Source organism: Ursus maritimus, unplaced genomic scaffold (genome assembly GCF_017311325.1).
Source record: "Ursus maritimus isolate PB19 unplaced genomic scaffold, ASM1731132v1 scaffold_18, whole genome shotgun sequence".
Lineage (NCBI taxonomy): Eukaryota > Metazoa > Chordata > Mammalia > Carnivora > Ursidae > Ursus > Ursus maritimus.
Window position 1 is genome coordinate 46,601,565 of NW_024424230.1, and position 17,504 is coordinate 46,619,068.

Genomic DNA, 17,504 nt, shown 5'->3' on the forward strand with positions numbered 1-17,504 from the left:
TATGAAGTACTCTGAGGTTTAAAGAGAGAAAGCCATCAATATTTTACTATTTTACGTAAGTACATTCTATTACTGGTATGTAAAACTCTTATCAACTCCAATTCCAAACCACATTAAGATGAGGCAAAAGGAATAAAGATAATTATTTATGCTGATAGGAAATGAATTTAAAGGAATCCTTTAGAGAGCGGTGCTTCTCAAACTTTAGTATGCATTCAAGTCAACCGGGGATCTTGTGAAAACACAAGTTCTCTTGCAGTAGGTCTGGAGTGGGGGTCTGAGATTCTCTATATCTAATGAAACTTTCAGGTGACACAGATGCTGGATCACACCTTGAGCAGCATGTCCTTAGAGATCAGCTCCCTTAATATATTTGGTGTCTAAATTACTTACTTGTCAGGTTTATGGGTTGGAGGGAATTAGAAACCATTAAAACATGTTTAAAGTTCAAAGGTTAAAAACTACGCACTACCACTTGAAGAGTGATTTAAAACTACGAAGAACAACAACAACAAAAATACAAACGAAATGAAAAATCAATTCAATTTTTAAAATTTAATGGTAAGACAATTTTATAAGAGCAAATATAAATTACTGACTAAAGCAAAGGAATACTATTTTAAAGCTGTATCAAAATAAAACTTAAAATTGAAAAGTAAGTTTTCTATTTTTAGGGATCACTTAAGGAAAAAAAATGCATGTGCCTGATGTAAGGAAGTACTAAAAGACTGAAAAGAAATTCATGGGATCAATTTCTGACCCAATCCCTAAGAATCAGATTGCACTTATTTTTTTTTTTTTTTAAAGATTTTATTTATTTATTTAACAGAGATAGAGACAGCCAGCGAGAGAGGAAACACAAGCAGGGGGAGTGGGAGAGGAAGAAGCAGGCTCATAGCAGAGGAGCCTGATGTGGGGCTCGAACCCAGAACGCTGGGATCACGCCCTGAGCCGAAGGCAGACGCTTAACCGCTGTGCCACCCAGGCGCCCCTCAGATTGCACTTATAAGGACAAAAAAACTAAAGCATGTACAGCAGTCCCAAGAATTCAGCCTGTTTTCCAAACAAACCCCAGTTTAAAGGATATTGAAAAATTCCAATAAATTCTGACACCAACCTTAAGGTTTAAGTCTTCAGTTAGATGGAACAAGGTAGGGGTAAGGAGGAGAGAGGAAGCAGGGAAGGGTTGGCCAAGCCCTCCGAGACATCATTACTTCCCTAAATTTTGACTCAACCCACAATCTATAATATGAAGAATTCTAAAGACTCCAGGTTTTGGGGGCACTGGGGTAGATAATATAAATGGGCCTTTCTAACCATATCAATTTTGTTCTAGGCCTTTATCCCATGATCCTTGGATAAAATAATTTTTCTCTTGCTCAGTTCTCTAAAAACCAATCTAAAAGGACACCAATTAATTCATATTATCACCAAACTAAACAATTACTTACAGATTCTACTTGAATACTAAATCCAAGTGTTTCAGCAACAACTGTAGCTAAGTTAAAAGATGACTTATCAGTAGGACAACTGCTTGTTCCATGTGTTTCTAAGTAAGAAAAAAAAAATCCACAATTATACAATTGTACAAATGAGATGTATTGAAAAATACAAAAAAGGAAAAAAAGAGGCTCAAAGAACCACTTTATAGATGGCACTGGACAATTTAAAAATTTTGTGCAAAAAAGTCCAAAATATCTATTATAAATGGCAATTGCAGGTATCTAGCATTTGCCAAATTTTTCAGCTAATATTTTCTATTTTTCCTAAATGAATGGAATGCAATGGGCAGATTATTTTCCTTATTGCCACTGAAAAAACCCCCCAAAATCATATATAATTGCGATGGATTTCTTGTGGCACGAATATAAAACCATATTTATAGTATCTTCCATGAAAACATACTTTGTGGGAGAGATTTTTAGCACTGCATAATTTTCAAGATTTAAGCTAACACATATTTATATAGAAATCACCTGTGTTGAAGTATTTTACAAAGTTTTATGTGTACAGAGTTTCAACAAATCAACAAGTATTTATGGGGCACATACTATGTTCTAGGCATTGTGCTAGGCACTAGATGAAAAGAAAAAGGTTCTTGTCCTCAAGGAGTTTAAGAGCTGATACAGGTGAAACAGAAAGGTAAAAAAACAACTGCAATAAAATGTGATAAACATTAAAGGTACATAGGAGTGATTTAAACATACAGGAAGGACTCCTAAATCTGCCTTGGGTTATCAGGGAAAGCTATAGCAAGTGATGCCTAAGCTGACCCCTTGAGAGCAAGAGGATCTGGACAGGTCACCTGGGCACAGGGACAGAGGGAAGGACTCTAAGTATGTGTAAAGGTTCAGATACGTGAAACAAAACTGCATGTTTAGGGAACTACAGGTGTTTTAATGGCTGGAAATCAAATGCAAGAGATGTAACTGTAGTAGGACATAAGCCCAGACAGGCCAGTGAGGGATCTCTCTCACTCCCTCTTTCTCTTGCAGGGGTGTGGAGAGGTGAAGAGTAGAATCCCTCCCCTACTGGATTCAACTGGAATGAATGGGAGACAATACAGAAGAGCTACTGAACACGGACCACTTTTTCAGCTTTGAAGAGAAGCTGTAGCTAAGAATGGAGACAATTAAGAGAGAAGTTATTTTTAAAAGATGGAAGATAACATATGCATATATTGAAAAGAACAAACCTGCAGAGAAGTTGGAGATATAAGAAAAGAGGACAACTGAGGGAGCAAAGTCCTAGTAGCAGCAGACGAGAATGGGCTCCAGAGTGTAGACAAGAAAGGATCTGCCACACTCCGTGTTATGTCCCCAGCACCCTTTGCCAGTTTGTCTGTCCATACACATGTACACATACTCACACAAACACACACTAATATGAAATGACTTGTTAGCTTTTAGAGAATAAGTTTTGTACTCACATTAAATGAATGTGACAAACCTTGACAAACCCTTTCAACTGGGCTCTGGATCTCATCTCCTCTCACGGTTTCACAGATGTAACAACTCTTCCCTCTTTCCTTAGAATTATTCATTTCTCTCTCTATACTTGACCATTCCACCAACATAAAAATATGCTGCACAGGGGCGCCTGGGTGGCTTGGTTGACTGTCTGCCTCTTCAGGTCATGATCTCAGAGTCCTGGTATCGAGCCCTGTGTCTGGCCCCTTGCTGAGCAGAGTCTGCTTGTCCCTCTCCCTCAGCTCCTTCCCCCTCCCCCCAGCTTGCTCTCTCTCAAATAAATTTTAAAAAATATGCTGCATATGCTATAATATCCCATCTTTTAACATCCTCACTTGACCCATTTTCTAGCTACTATCCCATTCTCCCGTCCCCTTCACCATAAAACACCTTAAAGGACCTGTTGACAAGTGCTCTCTCTGCTTACTCTGCTACCTGCTCTTAACATGCAACAGTCTACCTGAATACCATTACATTTAACAATTCATGTTACGAGTTTTAACAATCAATGATCTGCATGTGACCAAATCCAATGGTCAATTTTCAGTCTTCATCTTCCCTGACCTATTAGCACAGTCTGCCACAGTTAACCACTCCCTCCTCTCTCCACATGGCTTAAAGGACACCACTTTATCTCAGTTCTTTTTTTAAAAAAGATATATTTATTTATTTGAGAGAGAGAGAGAGGGAGCAGAGGGAGACGGAGAGGGAGAAGGAGAGAGATCCCGTGCTGAGCAGAGCCTGATGCGGGGCTTGATCCCAAGACCCCAAGATCATGACCTGAGCTGAAATCAAGAGTTGGACGCTTAACTGACTGAGCCACCCAGGCACCCCTATCTCAGTTCTTCTATCTCACTGGCAGCTCCTTCTCTGGCTACTTAACTTTGTTGGTTCCTCCTCATTTTCACAACCTCTAAATCACCATCTAGACAGCTGTAATATCACCTTTAAGGAGGTGAAAAATGGCTCTGAAGGCAAAAGAATCCTTTTATGCATACAGCACTTATATACATACACTCATACAGTATAGCTGTAGTATTGAAATTCCATGGAAAAGTGGCTAGGGAAAAAAAGGCTAAAAAGGCTAGGGTGTGAGAGAGAAGAAAAATAGCTGAGAATCACTACTTTATATAATGAAGCACCCCAGAGCTAAGTACTTAAACTTCTCTATCTACATTCACTTGCTTGGTAATCTCACCTAGTTTTCTGGCTTTAATACCACCTACATGCTAACAATTTCCATTCATATTTCTATCTTAGACCTTTCTAAACTCACATCTAATTACCCATCCAAAATCTTACCTGAATGTCTATCTAGCATCTCAGAATATGTTCAAAACCAAACTTCTGATTTCTAACCACCCTTATCCCCACCCCCACTCTGTAAACCTGACGCTCCTAGTTTCTTTCCTTTTAGTAAATAGCAGCTCTAAAGAACAGAGTTGCCCAAACCAATCTCCCCTTCACTCACTCTGCCCCAGACACAGAGGATTCCTTAATGTTCCTCACTGAGACCCAAACAACACCCTGGCCCCAAAGCCTTTGTGTTCTGACTTCTCTACCTGGGGTGTCCCTTCCCTTATATCCACATGACTCCCTTGTTTCCCTACATCTCCTCTCAAGTGTCAGTTTCTAAAGTGAAGCTTTCTAATATCTTTTTTTTTTTTTAAAGATTTTATTTATTTGAGAGAGAGTGAGAGATCACAAGCAGGGGGAAGGGTGGAGGGAGAAGCAGACTCCCCACTGAGAAAGGGAGCCCAATGCAGGGCTCAATCCCAGGACTCTGGGATCACAACCCGAGCAGAAGGCAGACACTTAACTGACTGAGCCACCCAGGCGCCCTCTAATATCTCTTCTTACCCAGCTTTATTCTTTAGAACACTTGCTTCTACCTAATATGTATTTATTTTCTTTCTCCCTCAACTAGTTTGTACATTGTATGAGGTTAAGGGCTTTGTTTTGTTCAGTGCTTGGTATATAATAGGCACTCAAGTATTTGTTGGATGAATGAGTAAAGCACAGGAAAGCCAGTTTACTTAAAATTATCAGCAATTTGTATTAATATGGATAGGGATATTAATATGAATTAATAGGATAACATGACTTTCCAATATGAAAAAAACTGCTATTCAACCAATAATACAAACAAAATCATATGGAAAATAGTGTCTAATTCAGACTGTTGGCCACTCTTGCCCACCAGTAACCACAAATTTTAAACTTATAAAGTAAATCTCAGTATGTTGCTTACTAGCCACTGGGGATTGACTTTGATCACAAGTGTCAGCCACTAGAATTTCACTTTCATTAGGTTTATGCGGATGAGTTGAAGACTTTGGAACTTTTCTCAATTCTAAGGGGAGAAAAGAGATTACACATAAATAAACCACTGTGATACAAAATACCAAAATATATTATAAGCCAATACAAACTTGCCTTTAAATGCATTAGAAATGTTATTTTACTGATAAAATTTTCATATTCCAATAAAAAGTTTATTCTTTTAGTTTCACTAAGAAACAAAGCCGGAAGTTAGGACTGTGGGAGACAAAGGACTAGAATAGATAAGCTTCTTCTGACCTAAGTATCCTAGAGTTCTAATATTTTAACACATCTTTTCCTTGTGTGTTTGTTGCAAATCAGTAGGTTCATTTAAAATGAATACCACATCATATATCTCTAAAATCTTTGTTTTTAGAGTTTTTATTTTCTGGAAGGAAATCCTGAAACATGCTTTATTAGAAACCATTCCAATGTTTAAGGATTTAATTTAAAGAAAACCAAAAGAAGGACAAAGCTAAGGGAAATAAGCTTTTAATTATAAGTAGAAAATAATATTATAACGTACTATAAACTAAAACAAGCAAGAGTAGTTAGAAAGGGAAGACCAAGTAGTCATTAAATAAGTTTTAAAATAATTTGCATGGCTCAAAAACGATCTAATATTTTATAACTGAAATTTTAGATTCCAAGTAAAAATGATCAGAGAAAGATTAAAATAGACAAATTAAGTTTTAAAACAGTTATAGGTCATTCTCATATGATGAAGAAATAAACCAGAAGCACTTATACAAGATATTAAAAAAGACTTTCCTAATAAAGAAAACTGTGATTTGTTTTTTTAGGTATTCTTACAGATGGATTTAAACATGATCTAATATGTAGATGTTTATCTGTAGTAATTCTGTCAGATAGCAGACTAAAAGGCCAATGAATGTTCATTTTAGATTCAGGATCTCACATTTTAACTTTAGTTCCTAATTACATGTAAGATTTTTAACAGTTCTTTTGTCTTCCACTAGAGGGTGATGCAAGCTCATATAAAATGGGGAAAAAAATGCTGCCAATTTTCCAATACCGAAGAATAAGATCTACTTATTATTTTAAAGGCATAGCTACTGTCCACAGTTTATTTGTATTATGAAATTATCTCTAGAAATATTACACCCCTTCCCTCCAAATGCTTTCCTTGTTACAAACAATTCAGGTTAAAATGGAAGTCTTTACCATTTACCTCAGATCAATATTAAATAATCATTGTATCACAACACATGATACATTTCGGGGCTATATGCAAAGACAGATTCCAAAGTATTTAGCAGAAATGGTAAATGGGCCTGGAATTAGAAATATGCCACTGATAAACCACAAAGTAGATACTTTATAAAGCCATTTCTTGGTTACCACCAATCGCTACACATTATAACAAAAACAGCCAGTTAAAGCTACTGGTAGGAGTAGCTGTGGGTAAGACATGGAAAGTACAAAAGTTTAGCTCCAGGGTGATCTGTACTTGAATTGACTCAATCTGACCTGACCTGTACTTGAATTCTGACCCTACTTACTTGACAGGTGACTCTGAGTCAGTGATTACCCCCTCCAAAGAGCAAACCTTTCTTCATTATAAAATGAAGATATTGACAGCTACCGCCCCAGCTTGTCAGAAGAATTAAAATATAGTAATAACACACTTGAATCACTCAGTGTATTACCCGGCACACAGGTGAAAATTAACATTAAATTCCTTTCCCCTTTCCTTCTAATCCCATTCAGATATAGAAATAGGAATATTTTTTAAATAAAAGGAGAAAAACCTATACAGTACATTTATAAACTGCTGGGTGTTTACATATTCAGATAAGTAATGCATGCCTATACATAAGGATAGGCAGAAAACGCCTTCCCAGTCACCTCACTAACGGTAGTTAAACTTACAGTTGCGACCTAAGTTCCCCAACAATGGCTGTCTTCCTTCCACTAGATGGAAGAACAGAAAAACTCACCACAGCAGAATAGTTTTTTATACAAAAACAGGTAACTAAAGTAAAACTCCAATCCTCACCGTTTGTACACACGGACTGCTCCAGTTTAGCATGTGTTTGTTCTATGTATCGGACATGGAGGTTCTCCTTTCTTCGTAGCCGATTAATGCCAGAAAATGAAAAGGCTGTTATTGGTGAATCTGGAATAACATTTTCCTCAGAGTCAAGATCAGCCACTTGGTGCTGTTGATCATTCCTAGAGGAAAATAATGACAAATGAAAGAAAATTAATGCAACAAATATTTATTAAAACATCTCTAGTATGGACTTACAAAAAAACACAGGTATGGAGCTGTAAGAGATGTAATTCCTTGTATTTAAGGCTCTAAATCTAAAGACAAGGATTAGAGAAGTATTCAAATCATTAGAGTACCAAGTGGGAATACTATTGTGCGAAGTGAAGTACCAGGTGCAGTTGGGGGTACCTTGAGGTGAAATGAAAAGAACTTCAAATGGCAGAGAAAATGAGCAGAGTGAAGGCATCTAATACTCTGCCCTGGTGTTAGAGAAGGGCAAGCTGGAACTACATGAACAAGAGCCTTGATTAAGTGTGTGCATAATTTAGAAAGCAATCGGAAAACAGTTTATTAAGGTTTTAGAGCATGGAAGTAATGTGACAATCGAGTAGCAAGACTGCAACACGGACTAGAACAGAAAGAAAGGAAGCAAGGAATCAATTAATCAGTGCCTACTATGGTCCAGGCAAGAGTTTCTGTGGGTTTGAACTAGACTGCTGAAAACAGCTATGGAAAGGAAGGGGTCAGTGTTAAATACTATGGTAGTAAAATCAACATGACTTGGCAAATGATCAATACAGGGTGATGGATAACACTGATACTGATTACTACCAACATTTGTTCCAGGTTTATATTGCCAGGAACGAAGTGCTACACGCATCGGTTTAATTATCACAACTGTATATGCTACTAATATCACTCTCATTTTACAAACGAGCAAATGAAGATACGGAAGTTAAGTCACTTACTAAAAAATAAGTAACAGATGCAGGATCTAAACCCCGGCAGCCAGATTCCCAGGACGGTCCTGAGAGGCACTCAATGTGTTATCCTTAGTAGAGACCATGAGACTAATAACTGACTACAAGTAGGATTCGCACCTGGAGTTTCCACCACTGCTTCTACCCAGGCCCTCCTCACCACAAACGCACTCGAGCACACGTGCCCTGTCTTTCTCTTAAAAAAAAAAAGAACTCCGTATTCCAGGTGTGGTCTGACCAATAGGACAATCCTGCCCTCTCCATTTTTCTGTATGTTTTTCTTCGACAACCTACTATTTTTATCTAAATAACATATCTACAAGTAGAGGATAGGAAAGACTCTGACTTCAAGATTCTAGTCACAGTGAGCCCAATAAGGAACAACCAGTAATATTTTTGTGCTTTGACCACTTGATGAGAAAGTAAAACTTCAGCAAAGACTTGAAGGAAATGAGAGAGCTAGTTAAGTGATATCTGGGGATGAGCATTCCAAGCAGATGGAAGAGCCAGAGCAAAGAACCTAAGGTAGGTAGGCTGAGGAACCTTGAGGAAGCGACGGTGATTAGAGTATAATATAAAAACAGAACTGAGAGGTAATAGGGGAGGGGGACAATTAGATCATTTAAAAGACTTTGGCTTGTGTTCCACTGAAATGCAAAGATGAGGCAGGTTTTAATCAGAGCAGTGACACAATATGACATTTTACCTTATACCATTTAGCCTGCTCCTTCTTTTTAAAAGAAGAGCACTGTCAATTAATACTATTTTCTGGCATTGGATTACATCTTTACATATATTACTTCCTTTTCACAGCTTTCCTGTAAAAAGGAAGTGGGAAATTACAGTACCATACTTTGTAGATATGGTAACTAAGGTTCAGAAAAGCTAACTGACTTATCCAACATGACTGATCAGTCTCAGACCCAGCATCTGAACCCAGGTCCACCTCACTAAAGAGTTTGTATACCCTTTCTGCAGTTTCGTGCTAAAGTAACCTCACAAGGTTACCCACCTGCGTAGGTGGTAGAACCTGGATTCTCTCTCTTCTGATTCAGTTCAGTGAGGCTTATAATCTTGCATTTAACCTGTTATATTTTGTTTTGTTAGATTTGGCCCATTATTCCAACCTCTGAGGGTCTTTCATATGTTGACTTTTTCCTGCCATGTATTAGGTTAAAGTTTATTCTCAGCTTTATGTCTTCCACAAATTTGATGAATATTCCATTAGTGCCCTTCATCAAAATCATTAATAAAATGTTGAGCAAAATCTGCCTGAGGATGGAGCCCTGAGGCATACTACTATATATTTCCTTCATTATCATTCTTCAGGAGATATCAAGGCAATCATTGTCACATGCCTTCCTGTGAGAGCTTCATTTACAATAAAACATTCCTCAGAATTAAAATTAGTCTTACTTGAGTTATTCGTATTACAAACTTATACTGGTTCTAAGAGATCAGTGTATCAGACTCACTAGTTTGTATTTTAGGGATCTTTTCCTTTTTTTGAAAATCAGAATGTTTAAGTAAATCTGATGGCTATAACTGTTTCATTAAGTTTAAAGTGTTTTAACTAACTGTAAGTTCTTTAGAAGAGAAAAGCTGAAGGTTAAAAACTTTTTGTAGACTCTTTACAGAGGGAGACCCTGGATCTTTATAGGTCTTGAGAAAAAACTAAAGTTGTTTTGAAAGGAGTTTAAGGGAAGGCCAACAAATAAAACACACAATCAAAAAAATTTTACTCTTGTGCTGTTAGAAAAGTAGAAGAAAGTTGACCAGCGTGCATAATTAACTAAAGCTACAGCATGAACTTTTACCGTTTCTCAAAAATCAGACCTAATGCTTTAAAAAAGAGACTTGATTAATACATGGAAGTTGCTTTGGTTTTTTTTCCTTTTATGACAATAGAGGACAAAGCCAGCACTTGTTTACTTAGTTTAGACACCTCTAATTAGATCTAGGGGTTTTTGGGTTTTGTTTTTGTTTTCCTTTTGTGATCCCCACTACTTATAGATGGACTCTGCCAGGAAATCAATTTCTTGTGACTCATTCATGTTCCAGGTTGAATTCTCATGACTAATAGGCAGATAGCCTGTGACGTAATTAGTTAAAGCAAGGTCAGGTAGATTTCACACTCCATTAATTTATAAGGCTTTCTCATATGACCTTAGCTTACTCTGTTTTTCCAGAATAAGACAGTTAAAAAGTAGATATTAGCTCTAAAGATTTTCCTCAGTACAGAATATAGGATTATAGACTACAAGTAATATTGATATTACCCAGGAAATTAAGATATAAATTACCCAGGAAAAATTAATCTTGTAAAAACATTTGACTTACAATCTACTCTCAACACATCAGTCAGAAAAGTCTGACTAAAACTTTAGTCATATTGTGGTGAGGAGGAGCAGAGGGAGAGGGAGAGAGAATCTCAAGCAGACTCTCTGCTGAGTGTGGAGACCAACACGGGGCTCGATCTCAGGACCCTGAGATCATGGCCTGAGCTGAAATCAAGAGTAGGACGCTTAACGACTGAGCCATTTAGGTACCCCTAGAATACTGAGTTCTTAATTAGGATATTGACAAACTAAAATATTAAAGACAAATGATCCTCTGAAGTCTTGAAGTAATGCCTCCTGAGGAACAGTTAATGAACAGAGGATATTTACCCTAAGGAAGAGTAAGACTCAGGAGGGCCCTGACAGTTGTCTTCATGAATGCAAAGTAGAAGAAGGGGTAAAACTTGTTCCAGATGCTCCCAGAATGCAAAATCAGAATCAACAAATAACCTGTAAGTAGAATGATTTCTACACAAACTTAGAAGTTTCTAATAATATTTCACTAAAACTAGACAGGCTTGAGAGATTAAACTTATAGTAGAGGTGTTCAAACAATGGCTATTTGTTAAAGAAGTTATACAAGGAATTTAATTTGGAAAAGGGTGAAAATGAAATGAATCTTACAGTCCTTGAGTGTATAGATTGCTTTGACCTTCATTGATCCAGTACATCCATTCCCCAAAACAGAAAGAGCCATGACCTCAACACTTAGCTTATTTATTGCTTTCTGTGACTTGAATATATGTATATGTATACACACCCACACATTTTTTAAACACTTTATAACAGCACATTTTTTTCTGAATAATTTCTTATTATAGTGTCACTAAATAACTGTCCTACCATATAAGCTTTCTGTAACATCAAAGGTCAGAATTACTGCATTTAACAAGCAGAGATACAAGTCAAATGTTTTTTCTAAAGTTCAGGGGAATTTCAGGCACTAATAGCCTAATGTTACAGTGCTTTAGGTAGTCAAAGAAAAGATAATACTTGCCATTTTTTTAAACTGCCAAGCAAAAGTAAATTTGTTTAGGAGAGCAAGTTACAAAAGAGGCTGGCTTATGAGAATAACAACTATCTTAAATTTCAGAAGAGAACTTAAATACACACTAGATAAGCCCCTACACTGTTCTGATTCAGACATGTCTGAAATAAAAGATGCATACCTTGAAGCTCATCTGTATGGTTACGCTTTATTGTTTCAAACTTCAGCTTTTATTTATTTTCTAAAATACCAGTGAGCTTTAACAGAAAAATCTGTGACTTACAGAACACTAAAAATAAACTAATTCTCAATGAATTCAAATTCATATCTCACCAAGCAAATGACATTATCCAGTTTCAATTCACTTTCTGTGCCCTGGTTTTGGAGGCAATCACCTCTCTGATCCTGTATTAACCTCTACATGCTCATTATCTTTTTTTTTTTTTTAAAGATTTTATTTTTATTTATTCGACGGAGATAGAGACGGCCAGCGAGAGAGGGAACACAAGCAGGGGGAGTGGGAGAGAAAGAAGCAGGCTCATAGCGGAAGAGCCTGATGTGGGGCTCGATCCCATAACGCCAGGATCACGCCCTGAGCCGAAGGCAGACGCTTAACCGTTGTGCCACCCAAGCGCCCCTACATGCTCATTATCTTGTTTATCTTTGGTATTCATAAATATCAAGGCTGAAGTGTTCAGAATACCATAAGCTACATGTAAATCACTTCACAAAACATTAATTAATGTAGGTCAACAATCGCTTATCTGAAATCTTTGGAACCAGATATGAATCGGAATTCAGATTTTTTTTTTTAACATGAAGGGTAATATGGAGCATACACATCTTATTACATAACAGCTCCAGTGCAGCCTGAGGCATCATCCTGTCGTCAAGCACACTGCCTTTTTCACAGCAAAGCACAGGAATGCTCACATGAGGTGGGGTTGATAAGGACTATATAAACAGCGTCCTGTGAGTTGAGGTGAGATTAGGTTGTAAATACCATTTAAAACAAAAAACAAAAAACTTTTGGATTTTAGGATCATATGTAAACTACTGTGGATGTATGTTCTACCCTTACCTCAACATGCAGTAGGAGTAAAACTGGAAAGTGTTGACATTTTCATATGTGATGTTTGATAATCTCAGTCTGATCCTATAGCCTTCTTTCCTCATCTGACAATCATTTTCCTTCAAAATTCCCTTCGCTACTAATATTTAGTGGACTGATAACAGGAGAGGATATCAAAATCCTATTGGGTATCCACTACGTAAAAGTATATACCAATAAGGATGCTAATTCCACCTGTAAGATGTGTTTATACATAAGACAACAACTATTCTAAGCCATAATAAAGCCATAATAATGTGTCACACCTCCATAGTTTACCAGAGTTTTTGTAGATGTCCACTCAAATGCAATAGAATCTTTAAGAGCCCTATAAAACCATTAAGATTATCCTGAATCCTAACTCTTAAAAAATATTTCATAAGCTTTATATAAATGGGAACTAAGAACTGGCCATATCTTAGCTCTGTGACAGTCAGACCATATCCAGAAAAACTGATTCTTTTTTTTGAGATACTGTTGAATAATGGAAAAAACAGGGGCCTTTAAGTCAAAAGATAGGGGTTGGAGTGATAGACTTATTTACCCTACCAGCTGTGAGATGTTGGCAAATTATTTGACTTTTGTGACCTTTGGTTTCCTGGTCTATAAAAGCAGAGATAATAAAAGCTACCTTGAAGAATCATAGTGAGGATTAGATATAATAAACATAATGCACAAAGAAGAGTAACAGGTACACAGAATATAAGTTATTATTTTTATTCTTTAAGAGAAATGGGGGGAGAGGAACAGAAAAAGGAAGACGTTCCCCAGGCCTGAAAAGTGTGTAAGAGGAAAAACTTATTCAGATTGCTTTTATGAAGCTTTTGGGTCAGGGCTGAAAAGGTAATAAAACTCAAATATTTATATAAATATTAGTATTTCAGGGGCACTTGGGTGGCTCAGTCGGTTGAGTGTCCAACTCTTGGTTTTGGCTCAGGTCATGGTCTCAGAGTTGTGAGATTGGGTCCCACTTTGGGCTCCCTGCAACCCCCACCCCAGCTCATGCTCTTTCTCTCTCTTTCTCTCAAATAAATAAATCTTAAAAAAAAAAAATATTTCAAATAAATAATTATAAAAATTAAAATGTTTTACATTAAATTTTTTCCTTTATGCATTCATTAGCCTAATAGATAAATGTACACTGTTCATGTATACTCCCAAAACACAAAAAGTGATTTTCTTTATATTATTGCAGAAAACTGTACCATTTTTAAAACTGAAACCTGCAACTCTTAATATCTTTACAGTTTGTATAGCTAAGTGTAATAAAGGAAGAAAAGTTGAGGGAAAATATTCAATTTTCTGCTGCAATTAAGGAAAGGTACTTACTCAATTTTCTGCTGCAGCTGTTCAGAAAGCTTTTTATTTTCTTCCTGGAGAGTATTCTTTTCATTCACTTAAACATAATATGAAAAAGAAGCACATATTATAGCTATATTAACATGTATGTTAGGCTTTTTCAATAATGTCAATAATGATGCAGAAATTAGGATTTCTAATTCTAAGTCATAATGTTAGTCAGAGTTAATACTGTGTGAGACTAATCTGTTACTAGGTAGTGATTACTACATCTCATACTGTGCCAGTTCCATGTAACTGATTAACTGATAATTTTATTTTATGCTTGTGGACAAAAAAGAAAAAGTACCTCATGTACTGGGGAGTACCATTTAATTATTCATACTAAGGTCAAGAGAGCATTCCATCTGTTACTCAGTCCTACTAATTTCAAATACCATTTTAGTAAAAGACCTTTATCTTAAAATAAATCTGATAATAAAAGTAAAATAACACTGAATAGCAGTATAATTTTTATAATGTAAGCACATTTAAGTCAAATTTTCTTCCTTAGTCATACTTTGTTTCATAATTATGGTATCAGTAATTTAAATATATCCACTGATATACATATATATTTGTTTCAATATACCTTGACTAAATTTTCCTGTGTTTACTTATTTAGAAAGCAGAAACTCCATTTTGGTCTATAATTTCTACTTCAGTGGGCACAAAATTATTATAAATCTTTAGTATGAGGTCACTGGTTAAGCAAGTACTTCACTAGGAGGAATATCTAAGAGATCACAGTAAATATGACCAATCTCTACAAAAGAAAGTTAATCATATTCTAAAAATTTAATAATTTAGTGGTTTATAAATCTAAACATATTTTCCTCCATTGAGTAAATAAAATTTTTCTGGCTATCTATAATATGTGAGGTTACTAAACTACCTCCTGTGGAGGATCTTAACAAAATTAAGATATGGACAGTGATCTAAGAAAAAGTGCAGCCTAATGAGAAACCAGATACTACACAACATGTTCTGTATAGTAGAAAGCACGAAGGGCATTACAGAGGTACAGAATTAAAGGAAATTTCAAGGAGAAAGAGGTTACTTTGGGCTCTAGAGACAATGAGGAAAGGATTCATTAAAGAGAGGACAACTGAACCAGAGGTTCGCTTTTAAGATTTATTTATTTTTTTGAAAGAGCGAGCGTGTGAGCAGGGGGAGGGGCAGAGGGAGAGAATCTCAAGCAGATTCCCTGCTGAGCATGGAGCCCGACATGGGGTTCGATCTCATGACCCAGAGCTGAAATCAAGAGTGGGACAATTAACCGACTGAGCCACCCAGGCCCCCCAGGACAGAGAGTTTTACACACAGAATTAACAGAACAAAGGTAGAAAGAAAGATTGGATATAATAAATGGTAGGAAGTCTTCAAAACCAGGTTAAGAAATCTGAACTTCGTTTTTAAAGATTACCAGGTGTCATTTCTCATAGATGACTGATGGGAAGATTGATTTGTTAGGACGTACAGCCTATACCAAGGTGAGAAAAAAAGCACTGACAAGTCAGGTGATCATTAAAATAAGAAATGAGTATCCAGACTAATGTGGAAGGTACAGAAACAGGAAATGAGCACAGGCAGAAGAGCTGTTACAGAGGAAGAATCAGTAGTCATTTGGCAATTCATTCTCTGTAGGTGAGAGAAGTCAAAGATGACCTTAAATTTCTAATGAAGATGGCTTTACCTGACTCTTCCTCTCCAAATCCCAATGAAATGACAAAGCAACTCTAAAAATAAGCTAACTGCAATATTGAAAAGCCAGAATGGGTGCCACTAGCAGATCAGAACTATGAAAAATCCACAAATGGTTTAAAAATAGATAGGCTCAAACTGATGGTAAAATCTAACCAAAGAAAAGGCCTTTAAGGGGCGCCTGGGTGGCGCAGTCATTAAGTGTCAGCCTTCGGCTCAGGGCATGATCCCAGCGTTCTGGGATCGAGCCCCGCATCAGGCTCCTCCGCTATGAGCCTGCTTCTTCCTTTCCCACTCCCCCTGCTTGTGTTCCCTCTCTCTCTGGCTGTCTCTCTCTCTGTCAAATAAATAAATAAATCTTAAAAAAAAAAAAAGAAAGAAAAGGCCTTTAAAAAAGTGAAGCTTTTCTGCAGAACGTCACATTAATTCCAGTATAGGCAGAATTCCAGAAGATGGTGAATGAGCAAACAGTTGCCCTTAGGCTAAGCCATAAGAATAGATTTCCAGAAGTTTTAACGTTGGAGAGTCCATTAATAAAGACTGAGACAAGGAGATCGGGGCAGTGCTCTCAATTAACTTACAGTAATCACTAGAGAAGGCACTCCCAGTAGTGCCTAGAAGACAAACTATCCATATACCCTACAGAAAATCTCTCCGGTCAAGTTTCCTTCTCTCCCACCTTCTGCCATTGAAGTAGGGCTCCTGTAAATCAGAGCCTGCATTCACTGTTAGCAAAGTAGGGATTCTTCCTTGAGCTAAAGAGATAAGGCTGCATTTAACAAAAGCATCAATTTAGAGACATCTACAATTATAGACAATTAAGAGTCAACAAACACATAAAAAATAAAAAAATTTTTTTAAAAAGAATTAAAAACTGGGGCTCTGGGTGGCTCAGTCAGTTGAGTGTCCAACTCCTGGTTTCAGCTCAGGTCATGATCTCAGGGTTGTGGGATCGAGCCCTGTGTGGGCTCCACGCTCAGCACCGTGTTTGCTTGAGATTCTCTCTCCCCTCTCCCTCTGCCCCTCCCTCACTCTCTCTCTTTCTCTCTCTGTAAAATAAATAAATAAATCTTAAAAAAGAAAAAGAATTATAAAACAGCCCCCCAAAATTAACTTCTGGATAAGTAGTTTTAATATAGGAAACAAAAGATATCTGATGACATCTTCAGATTTCAAAGGCTGATAGGTTCATTAAAAACAAGCAACAGGTGGCCACAAAAGAAACAAAGGTCATAATCATTAAAAGTATAATAAATGGGATGAAAACAGACTAAATGTGAATGAAGATAGAATTAATATCTACCTAAGTGACTCCCAGAATTCACCAGAAGGAAATAAATTTACAAAGTACAAAGAAAAATTAGACAGAATGGGAGGACCTAGCATCTTGTTAATCTGAGTTCCAGAGAAGAAACAGAGAGAATGGAGAGGGACACTAAACAAACAAACAAACAAAACCAGAAAAAACCTTCTTGGGCTAAGTAAACACTTGAGGGTGCATGAATGAATTAGATAGTCTAACAGTAATCCTACTATAAAACAATTAGAACCTGCATAAAAACATAATTTTTACTAAACTGCTGAGCTCACAGGAAGAGAAATCCAAGGGACTCCCACATCAACACCACAATCATCAACAAAAGCAAAACAAAACTGTGAACTAACACCGGAGCAGTGTAGGTAAGCAGATGCTGGTATCAGCCCTGGTGGAGGGACTGAACCTGAGATTTCCAGTT

The 17,504-nt window shown here is 36.9% G+C and overlaps 1 protein-coding gene across 1 annotated transcript in view; it reads right to left on the reverse strand.

Annotated features, from left to right (window-relative positions):
* RBBP8 (RB binding protein 8, endonuclease) overlaps positions 1 to 17,504 on the reverse strand; it is an 88,169-nt gene that overhangs the window by 25,869 nt on the left and 44,796 nt on the right. Inside the window, exons 6-9 of the mRNA XM_008690697.2 lie at positions 14,056 to 14,122; positions 7,312 to 7,487; positions 5,221 to 5,322; positions 1,452 to 1,549 (exon numbers count right to left, since the gene is read on the reverse strand). Of these exons, the coding sequence (XP_008688919.1) occupies positions 1,452 to 1,549; positions 5,221 to 5,322; positions 7,312 to 7,487; positions 14,056 to 14,122 (443 nt within the window). The remainder of the gene's footprint in view (positions 1 to 1,451; positions 1,550 to 5,220; positions 5,323 to 7,311; positions 7,488 to 14,055; positions 14,123 to 17,504) is intronic.